The 16,461-nt window shown below is 39.7% G+C and overlaps 1 protein-coding gene across 3 annotated transcripts; it reads left to right on the forward strand.

Moving 5' to 3' along the window:
• LOC111232216 (guanine nucleotide-binding protein subunit alpha-11-like) lies at window positions 1-15,907 on the forward strand. Of its 3 annotated transcripts, none has more exons than XM_022759627.1 (8): window positions 1-214; window positions 561-722; window positions 4,730-4,914; window positions 5,218-5,372; window positions 7,565-7,693; window positions 8,962-9,091; window positions 9,979-10,132; window positions 13,371-15,907. In XM_022759627.1, the coding sequence occupies exons 2-8, from the start codon at window positions 572-574 to the stop codon at window positions 13,574-13,576; spliced, it is 1,110 nt and encodes a 369-aa protein (XP_022615348.1). In that variant the 5' UTR covers window positions 1-214; window positions 561-571; the 3' UTR covers window positions 13,577-15,907. The 3 variants fall into 3 exon arrangements, with proteins under 3 accessions (XP_022615348.1, XP_022615347.1, XP_022615346.1); XM_022759626.1 differs by having other exon boundaries at window positions 1-209; window positions 550-722; XM_022759625.1 differs by having other exon boundaries at window positions 1-209.
• The last annotated feature ends 554 nt before the right edge of the window (window positions 15,908-16,461 follow it).

Consider the following 16,461-nt stretch of genomic DNA (forward strand, 5'->3'; position numbering starts at 1 on the left):
TCTCCCGAGCTACTGGTTGTGTCGTTGTGAGCTGAAAAAACATTCATATAAATACGTGTTTGAACTCCGTCTGAGTGTGGACTAATGACGCTGTCCCAGCGCTTCAGCCACAGTTGCTGTGGACAGGGGGCACGGTGAGAAATGGACTGCGAAAGGCAATCAGAGTCTGTACCTGCTCGTTTTCAGGGAGTGTGACAGACTGACTGGAGGTAAGGTGCTCTACTGCTTTCTCGTAACTCCCAAACTCCTCTCGAACAAACTTCTATTGACACAACAGCCGGAACTGATTAAAAATAACTCAACCAGGTGAATATTTTAAAGATACTGAGGGCTGCAGGATTGATACTGAGATCCGGCAGAGCTTTGCTTCACTGTAAAAGCAGCGATTATGTTTTTAGCTACAAAGAAAAGTTCTCAGGGGACCAGGGGTGTGTCAGAATAAATCACGACTAAAAACTAATGGGCATCAAATGGACACTGCATGGCAGCTTGACAACGAGTTTATTGTCAGTCCTTATCAGCTTATTACAGCTGATTATTCATTAACAGTATCATTTCAGTGGTTTTGGCCATGGCCAGCTGCTGGCAGTGGTGCCACCGCACCTGCATGTGCTGTCTGTCTGAGGAGGAGAAGAGGACCATCGCTGTGGACAAAGAGATCAAGAGGATCCTCAAGCAGCAGAAGAAGAAGGAGAGAAGGGAAATTAAAATCCTCCTGCTGGGTCCGTGACCACACACACACACACACACACACACACACACACACACACACACACACACACACACATACACACACACACATACACACAACCAGACACAGCTGTGTGTCACTCTATGATAACATACAGTATGAGGCCTATAAGAGCAGACAATCAACAATATTCAATACATTAATTAAGCAAATGAAAGAAATCTAACTGACACTGGGTCACTGTGAAATCTGAGGAGATAGCCTATTATAAGAAACACCCACCATACAAATTAAAACTGCTTGGCCTGTTTGGTAGCCCGCAGCCAAATAAGAAAACTATGTAAAGCATGTGTCACCATGTGATTATGTTAAGAATGGTCCATCTTAGGATTGGTTATACCTGAAAACCACAGGTACTCAATGTGGAGATGCACAGCCCAGAAACAGGCCCATTGTACAGCTGCTCTAATGACTTTAGACCTGATCGGCAGCAGCAGTGCCTTTGCTTTGATGCTTTCACAAAGTCAGATATACTTATGTATGTTAAGATCACTGCTTCATTTTAAGAATGTAAAATTGTAGTAGTAGACAGAATGATTTATTTCAGCTTTTATTTCTTTCATCACATTCCCAGTGTGTCAGAAGTTTACATACACTTTGTTAGTATGTGGTAGCATTGCCTTTAAAATTATATCAAAATTGTTGGAATCTCGGTCCATTTCCTCCTGACAGAACTGGTGTGACTGAGTCAGGTTTGTAGGCCTCCTTGCTCGCACACGCCTTTTCAGTTCCACGCACAAATTTCCAATTAGATTGAAGTCAGGGCTTTGTCATGGCCACTCCAATACCATAACTTTGTTGTCCTTAAGCTATTTTGCCACAACTTTGGAGGTATCCTTGGCGTCATTGTCCACTTGGATGACCCAATTACAACCCAGCATTAACTTCTTGGCTGATGTCTTGTGATGTTGCTTTAATATGTCCTTATAATTTTCCTTCCTGATAATGCCATTTGTTTTGTTAAGTGCACCAGTCCCTCGCCCAGCAAAGCCCCCCACCCCCATAACATGACACTGCCGCCCCCGTGCTTCACGGTTGGGATGGTGTTCTTCGACTCGCAAGCCTTGTCCTTCTTTCACCAAACATACAATGGTCATTATGGCCAAAAAGTTTAATTTTTGTTTTATCTGACCACAGGACATTTGTCCAGAAAGTAAGAACTTTGTCCCTTTGTGCAGCTCCAAACTGTAGTCTGGGTTGGTTTTTTTTTTTTTTTTTTTATGGCGGTTTTGGAGCAGTGGCCTCTTCTTTGCTGAGCAGCCTTTCAGGTTATGTTGATATAGGACTTGTTCTACAGTGGATATAGATACTTTTGTATCAGATTCCTCCAGCATCTCCACAAGGTCCTTTGCTTTTGATCTGGGATTGATTTGCACTTTTCCCGCCAAAGTACGTTAATCTCTAGGACACAGAACAGAACAGGTCTCCTTCCTGAGCGGTATGACACCTGCATGGTCCCATGGTGTTTACACTTGTGTACTGTTGTCTGTACAAATGAACGTGGAACCTTCAGGTGTTTGGAAATTGCTCCCAAAGTTGAACCAGACTTGCGGAGGTGTACTTTTTTTTTTTCTGACTTCTGGCTGATTTATTTTGAATTTCCCATGAAAAATTACCCAAGAATTACGTGTCATGCACGAAATAGATGCGTTTACCAACTTGCCAAAACTATAGTTTGATAACATGAAATCTGTGGAGTGGTTAAATAAAGATTACTTTGCGAAAGTATAGACTTTCTTGAAATTAAAAATTCATTGAAAAAGAGCAGATGCACTATTTCACATGGTAAATGGCACACACATTTAATGAGTGTGGTTTTTGTGTAGTCTGTTATCAGAAAACTAATGAATAACAAGACAAAATGCAACAGGATCCTGGAGGCTTACCACCTCTTATAAACAATTTCCTGGGGGGGAAACCCTTCAATAATACGGAGACACAGTAAACAATAATACTGAATAATTGCCCAGTCTTATTTCCTTCACTATCACTGTGTAAGATTACTGAAAACAAATGTTTGAGTACGGGAACAGACCTGTCAATAAAAGATTTACAGTATTGTCTTCAACACAGTTCAGTGTGAGGATTAGATGTTATTCCTTGAAAGCAGTGTCAAGAAATTACAGTAAAGTGTTCGGCACAAACACAAAGCAAAGATTTAGTTTCCTAAAAGATTTTGAGTGAATGAATGATTCACATCCAGAAAGCATCAGGCAGTCCTCTTGAACAACCACATCACGACTGGAAGTGGTGTAGGTTCTGCAGCCTGTTGTTTCCGCATACAACCAGAAAATGTGAAATACAGAAATATAGATAAAATAAAGGAAGTTGTGAAATGTTGGGCAATATATCAAAATGAGGCAATCAAAAAAAAGTTTTTGTCTTTCTTTTTATCTCTAAACCAGGCACTTCCTTTGAATTTGAATTTCTCACACTGAAAATGAACAGCAAATAGAAAATGCGTATGTCTCCTTGTTCCTCTATTGTAATTTGATGGTTTTTCATCCCTTTACCACAGAAATAGATGCTGTAATAACTCTCAGTATGGTGATGAAATTCAGCTTTTTGTAACTTGGGTCTTACTACCAGTCTTCTGCGCTAAAGAGCGATTAATCAACATGTAAATCAATAGCGGTGGAAGTGTTTTAGACCCATTTTCTGAAACATCAGTCCTCCATTTTTTTGTTTTGGTTTAGAACCTCTCTGAACTGACTACAGACAAAGCTAATTCTATTCTCAGAGCATGTCCCTCCATTTAAGTTTAATAAAAGCTTTTTCGTGGAAAACATTTTGACTTGTTATAGCAGGAAATTAACAGGTGGAACGATTATCAATGACGATGACGCATCAGTGTTATGAGTTTCAAAATGTGCTCCCTTCATTACATTAAAAATATAAATTCTTTATGTGCCACTTTAAAGCTGCATTACGGTTTTGGGCCACTAGGGGCTGCAGGAGCAGTAGTAAACATTGACATCACTTTAGTGAAAGTTGTCATGGTGAGCTTTTCAAAAACACTTGCTTATTTATACATCCAGCAAACGCAAAGTAACATTAGCATTCATTTGGCTACCATGTCTCTGGCTACCAGGATGAAGTCCAATAGTCACTCTCCTTTTAGGTCTGTTTTGGTCTCCACCAACTCCTCAGAAAAATATCTGGATCTTTAGCCGCTAGATGCTCCACTATGTTCACAAGGTAGTCATTAACTTTGTTTGTCTGCTGTTTAGAGCTGGGCAGTTAGTGTACAGCTTTTATGCTGAAAACAGGTGCTTAGACAAGGTACTGAAACAAAACATTAAAGCTGCTGGGCATTTAACCAAAACAATGAGCTGAAAGTTGGTAAAATATTTTGTAAAGTTAAGGGCAACTGAAGAGTTGACTAGTAATTCTCTGTGGGGTAGTTACTGTCAGTGACACCTTGTTCGTTGTTTGATCCATTGTTAACATAATAATATTGTTTAGTGCAGCTCTAAGGTTTTTTCCATGATTTTTTATGATCAGTTTTTAAAGTTAATAACAGTTAAATCTGGAATATTGCTAGTATGTCAGACCATTTAGCTGCAGAAAAACTGGAATCTAAACTGCTGTGAAATGTCCAGGGATTCTACTATGGAAAAACTTCCAGCATTTTTTTTTTTCAGTGACTGTTTTTAAATCCCACTGTTATTTGTTTTATATACAACCTATCCAGTCCGTGTCGTAGGAGGCAAGACAAACAAACGTGCACCTACAGGCATTTTAGTTTTCACTTCACCTCCTCCGCATGTCTTTAGATTGAGAAGGAACATGGAAAACGTGGAGAAAAACCTTGCAGACACAGATAGAACATGAATAGTAAAAAGGCCCCAGTCAGCATGTGGGTTCACACTGAGGACCTTAATGCTGTGCTGTTAACCTCCGATTTGCCTTGTGGATAGAATCATACCACAAATAAGTATTTTTGGCAATTCATATTTTATCTAATTGTCGGTGCAGGAACTGGGGAGAGTGGAAAAACCACCTTCATCCGACAGATGAGGATCATCCACGGGCGAGGCTTCTCAGAAGAGGAGAGGAAAACCTTTGCCAAATGTATCTTCCAGAACATCTTAACAGCCATCAAGGCTATGACGGGCGCTATGACCATGCTCAAAATCCCCTACTCCAACCCGGAGAACGAGGTAAACTTGCACATACAGCACACAGTCCTCCACCAGCAGAAACACACAAGGACATGCCTAGTTACACATGAACACAAACTGTTACTCACAAAGACAGATGCCAGCACAGGTGTGCGGGCATCAGGGTAAGTTAACCTAGTTTAATACCCACATTAAAGTCTATAAATAGAAGCTGGGAGTATCACCATTAACACACACAAACTGAATCCTTGAGCAAGGCGGATGTTGTTAAACTTCACAAACACTTGAGTTTCTGTATATCACAAAATCTTCTGATATGCTGGGTCTCTTACGGTCTTTCAGATTTTTGCTAAATGGCTGCAGGACATAAACACAGTGCAAATCACCCAGCTGGAACGGGGCTACGTTGACGCAATCCGCCGGCTCTGGGCAGACCCGGGCATCCGGGTCTGTTACAGCCGCCGCTGCGAGTACCAGCTCCTGGATTCCACAGAATAGTGAGTATCTGTGTTGTAGTGGACGTTCTCTACACTGTACCACATCCTGAGTTAGGGTTGGAAATCTGAGAGTATCTCGTGATGAAACCCTGTCAGAGCAAGTTACCAAAGATGATATCACAATACAGGAATCTGTGATAGGAAGTAGACAGAATTTTGCAAGAAAAGCACATAGCAAAAACAGAAGAAAGCACACCTCTAAATACTGTGTATTAATTTACTCTACCCTTTACTTTAGAGACATCTGAGATTAAACAATTTGTGAGTGCATCACGTCATCATTTTCAATTCATAGATTCATCTTTCAGTTTGTGAAACGTCAGAAAATTATGAAAAAAGATTAGATAATAATTGGGATTAGAATCCCAAAGTGATGTCTTTAGACTGGTTGTTTATTTCAACCAAAAGTTAAAAACACAAAGATATTTAATTCACAATATTATAAGACAAAGGAAAGCAAAAGAAAAGCAGCAGATTCAAATATATTTTTTGGGTTTATTTGTCCAGATCTCTGAAATTTCTACTGATAAACAGTAAAATAGACATGAATAGAAGTTTGTTTGTGGTGCATCAGTCATCGTTCCAGTAACAGTGTTCATGTTACTGATGAATAATCCACAGACCTCACTGTGAACTGTTTCTATAGGAACTATTTCATTGGTAGAAAGTAGTCCCACTGCTGACATGGAAGAAACAGTTTCTGGAGCAATGTGCTGATGTTGATTGATTGATTTTTAACTGTGATTTTTAAACCCTTTTCGAACCACAAATAAAGTCTTATTAAACATTATTAATCACAAAACAGATACCTTGCCAGTTTACTTAAAAACTATCTGCATGGCTAGATAACATAAGGGATAACAACACGTGTCATCATTCTACTGTAATATCAAAAATCAGAACATAAAAAAAGGCTGAACTGCAACAAAGCACAACAGTTAAATATCTGTATTAAAGTTAGGACACAACTTTCCATTTGCTATAAAATATACTTGGTACAAGTGTTTTAACAACATCGCAATTTTGTTGCCAGCTAATGTATCACAAGGAAACCTGTTGGCGACATATTGTTTCATGTTTACCTATACCACAGCTGACCTTTGTACTAAAACTCACAAGTGGAAACTCGGCAAAGACTGTGTCTGTTTAGACAAGTTGTTTCAAGCCTGTGCTCCTCTCACTGTGATCACTGGTTCTGATTTTAGAGATAAATCAGCTCAGAGGTGACAGGATTAGATGATTAATTGATTAGTCGATTGACAGAAAATCAAAAAAAATCAACATTTTATGGACCAAAGAATTAATCAAGAAAACAATAAACAGATAAATTAATAATGAATAAGTGTTAATTATGTTCTCTTGCAAACAAGCTTTTTCTGACATTATCTTAAAATAAAGGATACCTATTTCTTGATAAGGCCATGAATTATTTCATTTTTCAGACCCCTTTCAGATTTTCAAACCAGTGACATTTTTAATGCATTTCATTGTTGTCTTTGTACTAACCCCACATCCTTACTTTTTTCTTTCTTACTTTAACACTCGCGCTTGGTGTTCTGTACTCAGACCACTGGAGGGGGCTAGTTCTTCACAGTAATTATTCATTTCTAAGCCATGTTGAAACCACCAGCTGATTTAAGAGACAGTCTCACCAGACTGGCTTTTAAACTGATAGTGAAAACCTTAACAAGCACAGCAGAGTTACCCACAGACAGGGTTTAACCATCATGAAAGGACTGAACACAGAGTGGGTGTGAGCCTCACGCTCAAAGTATGTGATGTGTCAGAGAACAAAGCCTGGGCTCAGCCTTCCTCTGTTTTCTCTCTTTTCTATTCCCGTTCTGTGTTTACCCAGCAGCTCAATCATCATAGTGTGTGCATGATAAGAGACGTACAGTCAACATTAGCTAATGAAAGCTTGTATCAACACAAACCATAAAGCCGTCATCTGTACACAGGGTGATATGGACTCACACCACTGGCTTCATGTATTTTAATCACTGTTTTTATTCATCACTAATTCATCATACTTCTTGTGTCACTTCAGTTTGTTTTACATGGTCCAGGCTGGATGTGATGTAAACAAAGGCAATATGTTTTACCAGAAGTCTCATCTAGTGTCAGAAACACTTTCTAGCATGCTGTAAAACTCTCTCTGTCTTTTTCTTCCCGTCTTCCCTTCTCTCTTGCAGCTACATGAGTAATCTGGATCGCATCTCTGGCCAAGACTACATCCCCACAGAACAGGACGTGCTGCGAGTTCGATTCCCCACCACGGGCATTCACGACTACTCCTTCACCATCAGGACCATCACACTAAGGTGGCCAGTCCTCTGATTACTAACCTCTAATGTGACACTGTTGACTGCACTGTGAAAAAAAAAAGTACTATTGACTGTTGCAGAGGCTTTGTCTTCAATAGGATCACATTTCTGATTGCGTCTGAACGTAGGTCCTGCCGGGAAGTGAGGTGTCGCTCTGTGTGTTTTATTTTGAGCCTGTTGGTATTGTTTCTCTCTGAGACTAGAGGACGCTCCGACAGAGCTGAACAGACGAAAACCAAAGTTCACTTATAAGAGACGCTGTGTTCCCGAATGAAATTACACCTACTCTTAAATATGAGGTGGAGCTCAGAATGAAAAAACCTAAACTGAGGAAAGGATTCATTTTGACGTTTTGGTTACAAAATAAAATACTGAATAAGGATTTATTGGTAAAAAAAAAAAACCTTCTGCAAATGTATGAAATATTTTGTTTTATTTCACAATCAGTCCTGTCATGATCAAACTTCGCCACATTTTTTTCTGGATTCACAATGAGCTGTGGAAAATGGTCAATAAGTACAAAGAGTGAAAGCATGTGTGTGAAAGCATGTCGCACAAAAGATACGCGCTATTAGAGTTCGTACAACTCTACTTCACAGACAGGCTTATTAGCAGCTGTATGAGAGCCACAGGGGGGAGTGTAAGCACCTACACAGTGACATTTTCCTTACTCCAGCACACTGGACGTGACAAATGAATGAATGAATCAAAGACGTTTTTGTTGTTGGGTCATACGTACATATGTCCAACCTGCGTGGGCTTTTCAAACACTACCTCAAAAAAAAGTAGGGAAAACTAATTTGAATAATTTTCACAAACACATTTTCGTACCTTCATTGTTTACAACAAAAGTCATAAATCAAAGAGATAAACATTTTTGATACAAAACTGAAGAAATCAAAGTAGTAAACAGTGCTCCTCCTGGCTTTTGAGACATAGTAAGCAAACTCAAAGTTTAATGGCGTGTTAGGGCTTCATTTCAAATCTAAAGTACATAACCAAACCAATAGAAAATGTGTTGGTCTAAAGACTTAGCTACAGCTCTGTATATACTGTATGTATGTTAACTTGAACAGTATACTGGCAAACAATGTACTGATTGGTTGCCAGTTTGAATCCTTGTGAGATGTGAGCATATTTTCCCTCTCATCCAATCCAGCTAAGAGACGGTTTAATTGGTAGATAGACAGTAAAAAAAAAGAAAACACTATACCTTTATGAATAAATGTAAATAGGTCTTTTCCTTCTTCCTCTGCTGGGGACAGGATCGTGGACGTGGGCGGTCAGAAGTCAGAACGTCGGAAGTGGATTCACTGCTTTGAAAACGTCACCTCCCTCATCTTCCTGGCCTCCCTCAGCGAGTACGACCAGGTCCTGGAGGAAAGAGAAACCATAGTAAGAGCTTTGTGTAGGTGTATGTGTGTGTGCGTGTGTGTGTGTGTGTGTGTAGACTGGGGCGAACTGTCCAGGGTGTACCCTGCCCTCACCCAATGGCAGCTGGGATTGGCTCCAGCCTCCCACGACCTCATAAAAAAGGCTTTTCTAAAAGTTAAGAGGATTTAGTTTCTACCTGACCTTTACTGACCTACCGATACTGCAGTGTACAAATACTCAACAGAAGAATTTAAACCAATGCAGTATTGTCAAGCAAATATTATTAAAGTATCAAAATCAAAAATAGTAATTTCAGATCCTTTCAGATAGTTTTCATCATTATATATATGTTGTGCTACTGTAGACCTTCAACAATGATTCAATTATTTGATTACTATCCATCCATCCATCGTCTCTTGTGCGTCTCATACTAACTGTCGTTTCATCCGTCCACCAGCAGGTCTCACTCTTGCACAAGAAAACCTCTCCCCCCTCTCTCTCCCCTGCCTCTCCAGCCCTCTGTGGCCTTCTGTCCAGTTCCTCCCTCCCATCTTGTCACTAAGCCGTTTATCTCTCACAGCCACTTTTTAGCCTGCCAACACATTCATTAACCTCCACAGTGGCCCGCTTGCTCCAGACCACCGTCATAAACTGCCCCCCTGCTCTTTTAAAAGCACTGCCCCCCCCCTTCTCTGCGTCATCCTCAGCCACCTGAATCTGCCAAGCCATCCCAGAGAACTCATGTTTTTCTCTCTTCAAGTTGAAGTCAATCTCTTAAAAACTTGCTGGTGTAATTCTTTTACCTACAACAAAATCTCCCTCTATATTGAAACTTAATACAAAATCTAAAAACAAACCGCTGCCGCCTCCTGTATGTCATCGGTCCCCTCCCTCTCTCTGTTCCTCAGAACCGAATGCATGAGAGTCTGGCTCTGTTCTATACCACCATCCATTCCCCTTGGTTCCTCAACACCTCCATCATCCTCTTCCTCAACAAGACTGACATCCTGGCGGACAAAATCCAAACCTCTGACCTGCAGAAATACTTCCCCAGCTTCACAGGTAAACTGTGAATACATGTGCATGTATTTGTTTTAATTTATAGTGAAGTTGAACTGATGTAACAGTATGTGTTGGATAAACCAGATTAGTGGTGAACCAATTAGTTCATTACATGCTCAGGTGATATTTTTTTAATTTTATTTTATTTTTAAAATGGCCCAAAATTCTGACTCTGAATTATTCTTCAAAAATTATGAATTCTCTGGTTCCAGATTCTCAAATGTGATTTGCTGCTTTCACTGTGAATTTGGATTGTTGGTCAGACTGAACAAGCAATTTAAAGATTTCACTTTGGGCTCCGGGAATTATGATTCACAGTCATTTTTTTTAGCACTGCTAGCAGCTAGGTATGGCTATGTTGAGTCTGTCCACCACTTTGCTTCAGACTGAAATAGCTCAAAAAATTGTGGATGGATTGTCATGAATTTCTCTAAAGCCAATCATGGTTCCCAGATGATGGATCCTAATGACTTTAGTGATCCCTTAACTTTTCCTCTAGCGCCACCATGAGTTTGACATTTTGGTTTTTTTTTTTATGAAATATCTTGAGAAAAATTGGATTGGTTTCTATTAAAATTCAGTACACACATTCATGTCACTTTTGGGTGAGGCTCAAAGTGAGGGTTCGAACATCCAAACAAGAGATGACAACAGTATATAATGGATAGTCCGGGGGCGGAGCTTGGTCAGCTGCAGATCTCCCCATCATCAACAAGCACAATTGTTGACAGCTAGTTGTCTGCAGGTGTGTTTTCTCATCACAATGTGTCCAGAATCATTTCAGAGAGCAAAAAGGGCTTGTGATGTTGTTTTCCTCTGGCCAATTTGCTTTGAGCATGTGGCTATTTCATCACATCCTACCAAACCTGTTGGAAGTAATGTATCATACCCAAAAAAAAATTATTTGCCAAGTGATTTCTGCCCTGGAGCATCTCCCCCCCAATCGCTGCAAAGCCTGATTATTATAGTTTTTTAGTGTTATTTGTTTCTAGTTTGCCTCTTTCTTTCTTGCTCTGCTCCCCCACCTTTCCACACACACACACACACACACACACACACACACACATAATTGCAAATGAGTCACTTCCAGGTACTTGGTGTGCTTAATGATGTGGCTGCAGCCTGTAGCTTCTCTGGTGTGAAAGGCTGTTGAGCGTCGCCCTAACAGTCCCCACCATCCTCCACCTCCACCCTCTCTCCCTCTGTTACCCATGGCAACCACAGACAGATACTGTGCTTCCCGCAAGCCCTGCAACCCCCACAAACCCCCGGGTGCACATGTGTGAAGTGTGTGTCTGTGTGCAAGGTGGGAATTAGTGACTGGAGGTGATTATTTGTGTGTGTGTGTGTGTGTGTGTGTGTGTGTGTGTGTGTGTGTGTGTGTGTGTGTGTGTGTGTGTGTGTGTGTGTGTGTGTGTGTGTGTGTGTGTATCTGCATTGTGCCTACTGTGTTTTACCATCAGCATTAGCAGGGCAAAATAATGACTCACACCGGGTCAAGCTCCTTGATGTCAATTTAACCTTAATGCCAACTCTGAGCAGCTCCTAACACTGGCTGCTATTTGCTGCTAATGTTGCAGTGCTCCTGTGAGGAGACTGTGTGGCCCTTCTTACTGCTGCTGTAACCGCACTTCAAGTCTACTGATGTTAAGTAGCCCACATTGACAGAGTGATAAACTTGTTGAATTGGACTACCGCTGAAGGGATTAGTCAATTAAATGATTAATCTATTGACATAAAACTAATTGTCTCAACAAACAATCACTGCTTCCAGCTTTTCAAGTGCAGGATTTGCTATTTTTCTGATTAATTTAGGGCTGCAACTGACAATTTTATTAGATTCACTGATTATTTTGTCTTTAAAATTCCTCACAGCCACAAGATAATCTACTCTTATCGATTTATGGCTGCAGCTCTAGTTTAATTACGTTGTACATTTAATATCTTTCGGTTTTAACTTTTTAATTTTTCGCATTACAAGGATTAAACAATTAATTTAAAGAATGAAAGACAAATTAAAATAAAGGATTTGCAAATAATTATTAGTTGCAACACTAATACATTGGAAACCTTGTTCTGGTTCCTGTTACCTTTTCATATGGTGTCCAAAGTTTTTGTCATCCAAATCAAGCAGACTATTATTTTAGTGCTTTGCAGCTTTGGCTTTAACAACATCATAAGGCCCTGATGACATGCCAGAGGTAGTTATCCAGTAATAAGTGGGAAGCATTAATTGAAAATAAACAGGAAATCTCACTAAAATGACCATCAGCCCCAACTTCATGAGAATTGGCTTTAATCGTTTTTTTATTCAATTTGTGCCCCTGAGCTGCACAGTAACTTCTGATTATCCAACCAAATGACATCAGCAGGAAAACAATAGAGCAGAACTTTTTCTCAGATGACAAGATTGTCTACCATTTTTTTAATCTCTGTGTTGAGAAGATTTAAAAGAGCCTTTTACAGTTCATATTGAGAATCAAAGTGAATCCACTATTTTATATAAAATAAAGAGGGGATACTTTTTTCCTATTCCAGCTTTTTCCACTTCTGATTTTGAATGATAATACTGTTGCATCTATTTAATAAGTGAAAGGAGATCAAGTAAAGAAGTGCACCAAAAGAGCACTTACAAAGGACTTTCTGTGCACTTATTTACCTGATCTCATTGCACTTATTACTTAGTACTTACGCTAGGTTTCCTGCTGCACTGAAGCTTTTGTGATGTGTATAAAAGTGTCTGTCGAATGAGTAAATGAAAATGTAAATTATTGTAGTAAGAGATGCACAGATTTTTCTGAATGTTGACTGTATTTCACTGTAATTGTGTCTTCATTCTATCGGAAAGTATGCATTCTGAAAGTGTTACCTTATTGAAAATATAGTAGTTTTTTCTAGTCTTTTCTAATCTAATCTAATCTACATACCTGGTTAAATAAAAGTAAAAATTTCTGATGTCCTCCCACGTATATATTCTCTAGGAACTAAGACTGCAACTAACAATTATTTTCATTATCAGTCAATCTATTTATTATTATCTCGACTGATTGATTTAGTGCACAAAAGTTGACATCTTGATTTACTATCATATAAGACAAATAACTGGAACGAGGAATCATCTCATATTTTTGCTTGAAAAATGATTTAAACAATCACTCGATTATCAAAACGCCCTTTGATGCCTTTGCCTTTTTGTTGTTCACTTCCATCCCTCGTCTCCTTCTCACCTCTGTAACAGGCAAGAGGCAAGACCCAGAGGACGCCAAGAACTACATCCGCAAGTTGTACGAGCAGCAGGCCATCAACCGCGACAAGAGGGACGAGTGGAAGACTCTTTACCCACACTTCACCTGCGCCACCGACACCAGCAATATCCGCAGGGTCTTCAGCGACGTCAAGGACACGGTGTTGCTCAAGTCCCTCAGGGACTACGGAGTCATCTGAACTTTTACTCCGTGTTCTCGTCTCTGTCTGCACTATTCACTTGTCTGAGTGAAGGCTCTGATGAAGGCCAGAATGTCACTTCTTTGGATTTTTTCTAAAGCCTGGACAATCATATCCACATCCTTCTCCTCCTCCTCCTCCTCTCCTTCATCAGGTCTTACTGAAGAAGCAGGTGGAGAAAGAAGGGAGAAAGTTGTACTCTTCTCTCACCTATCACCATCAATACCACACTCTCTCTTGTCTTCCTCTCGAGTAGATAACATCAAAGTGTTAAGAGGGGACTCTACAGGGAGACATAACAAGACTGCGTGACTTTTGATCAGAGACTGAGAAAGCAGTAATCACCCTCATTCCTCTCAGCCAGCAGCTTTTTCCCCCCATTTTGATCTTTTTTTTGTTTTGTTTTGGGGTTTTTTCAGACGAAGAAGTGTTTGGGTCATCCAGTGACTGAACTGATCCATAATTGAAGCAGGAGCAGGGATGTTACGAAGTGCTGTGCTGCAATTAACAGAGTAATGACTTTTATAAGTAGAGATGTGGCCATGCATGAACAAGCCACCTATGTCACACACATTTTAAGTGCTTTATTTGAGTCTACCAGTTATATACAGGTGTAGTACATGCTTACACTCACAAGTTGTAAGAACACAAAATGTTTCCATTATGTCCTCTAAAAGGCAAAACATGAGTTTCAAACTACTGCGCTCTTTATAATTAGACCTCCTGAACCAGAGGGATTGTGTTTGATTTTCTCTGTGATTAATGTCACCAGAGTCTTCGCCTATTTCACAAACACTGTGCTCCTGTCAGCGTAGGAAAATCCTTATTGATTACAGTTATCTCACACTGGCAATATTTCTTTCTACATTATCTGTGTTCAACACATCTGCTCTGCACCGTCTATCAATTATCATATAGATGGACTGTGCAGCTACCACCTGTTGAGTTCACATTCACCATCCTTACATTCACCTCCAGTCTTTGTTTTCCACCATGACTGTAAAAAGTTCACACACACTCAGACACTCGCTCTTTCCGTGTTAAATGGTTTATTATGCAACTCTCTGTGTTACATGTGGCCAGACGACAGGCTTTGTGTTCAAAAAGAGAAGAACGTGACAGGAGAGTGGGTAGCCAGTACAAGCAGTGAGTCCCAAGATACAAGGACAGAATCGCAGCGGATGTGATGTGGATGAAAGTTGATATAGTTGTAGAGACCAAGTGCTTCAAAAAAAATTATATTTTCAGTTTATTTTCAAGAGTTTTGCATGGCATAGTTTCCATTTTTAAATGAATCCCCCCTCGACTAATGAATTGGCATTTTCATAGCCAAAAACCAATTAAACTGTACAGTGAAGCAGCTGAGAACCGAGGAGGCAGATATGTTTTTGGTAGGTTGGTGATTCGGGGATCCATCTGTTGTTGGCATGCATCTGTTTTGCATTCGCAACCTGCTGCACTGGTACTTTCCTGTTTCTCCACAAACTTTAATGGATGCACAGTAAAAGGGCAAAGGCCTGACCAACAGATCTGTTAACAGTCCCTAAGCTGTTCATCATTGTTGTCTTACTGTTAGGAGGGGAAAGATAAGAACATGAAAAGGTCTAAAATACTGGGAAAAAAAAAAAAAGGTTTATATCGTTACTTGCATGCGGAGGGGGTCGCTCATACTGTCAAAGCCATAGAAAATAATCACCCAATTCTTCAGTTCCTCTCAGCTCATTGTTTTGGTTTTCTGGCCAGCAACTTTAAGGTTCACTCTCACCACTTTGTTTCCACACGTTACAAGCAGCTGTTTTGGGCGAAAAAGTTTTTTTTAAACCCAACATACACTACCTATCCAGCACTAGTGTTCATTTCATTAATGAAAACTATGACTACATATGTTTGTCAATGACCTTTTTTTTCCATGACTAATACAGGACGGCACAAATGTCATTTAAACACCAACTGTGACTGTACCAACATGAAATATCGCTGACAAAAAAAAGACAAGACTAAAATGTAGTTTAAAAAAATAAGAATGTTAAAATCTCTCTTTATTTTCGTAGTGCAGCAGTTCCATTTCCTGTGCTGTACATGCCTCCTCTGCCGGCAGCACACAATGAGCACATTGAATTTAGGAAAGAAACAAGGTGATATTTTTTCTGGTGACTATTAGACTAAGATTAAAGAGAATAAAGAAGATTAAATGTCAGTTTTCATTGACTCAAACTAAGCTAAAATAGTTCTGTTTTGTTTGACTAAGACAAGACTTAAACGCCCAGACTTTTAGTCAACTAAAACAATGGAGAAAAAAAAAGAAAAAAAAAAAGGATAAGGTTGACAAAATATTATAAACACTAACAAGGACATTTGACACATGGCTAAGACTAAGACTAAATGAAAAAATAGCTGACAAAATCAACACTATCCAGCACCAAACAGGAGACGGACACAGTTAGAGACTAACTGGTGAGCGTAGTGGAGCATTTAGTGGCTAGAGAACCGGACATTTCCCTCACAAGCTGGTAGAGACCAAAAATAGAGCTAAACAGAGAGTAAATATTAGACACATTACATTCATCAGGTGGCCAGAAACAGGACTACAAATGAATGATAATGTTGCTCCGCATCTATTGGATGTGTATACATATCAACTTAATAGGTGAAGGTATGTCGATGCTGTGTCGAGAACTTGTTTCTGCTGCCTCCAAATGCTCCAGCAATAAAGCCAACATTATCTTCTAACAATTGCCAGCTCAATAGGCGAATTAATACAATTCATTAAAATTAATACCGTGAATTCAGGCACAAATCACACTTGGTGGCTGACAAGTTTTAAAAGGTCATGGATAAAGACACAGAGACTACGAGAAAACAGCTTGATTCACACTGCGACTTTA

Source organism: Seriola dumerili, unplaced genomic scaffold, assembly GCF_002260705.1.
Source record: "Seriola dumerili isolate Sdu_G_001 unplaced genomic scaffold, Sdu_1.0 BDQW01000322.1, whole genome shotgun sequence".
Taxonomy (NCBI): domain Eukaryota; kingdom Metazoa; phylum Chordata; class Actinopteri; order Carangiformes; family Carangidae; genus Seriola; species Seriola dumerili.

Coding starts and splice junctions, on each gene's coding strand:
- LOC111232216 (XM_022759627.1), top strand. CDS start 572: ATGGCCAGCTGCTGGCAGTGGTGCCACCGCACCTGCATGTGCTGTCTG. Junction 723..4,729: donor AATTAAAATCCTCCTGCTGG/GTCCGTGACCAC, acceptor TTGTCGGTGCAG/GAACTGGGGAGAGTGGAAAA. Junction 10,133..13,370: donor ATACTTCCCCAGCTTCACAG/GTAAACTGTGAA, acceptor CCTCTGTAACAG/GCAAGAGGCAAGACCCAGAG.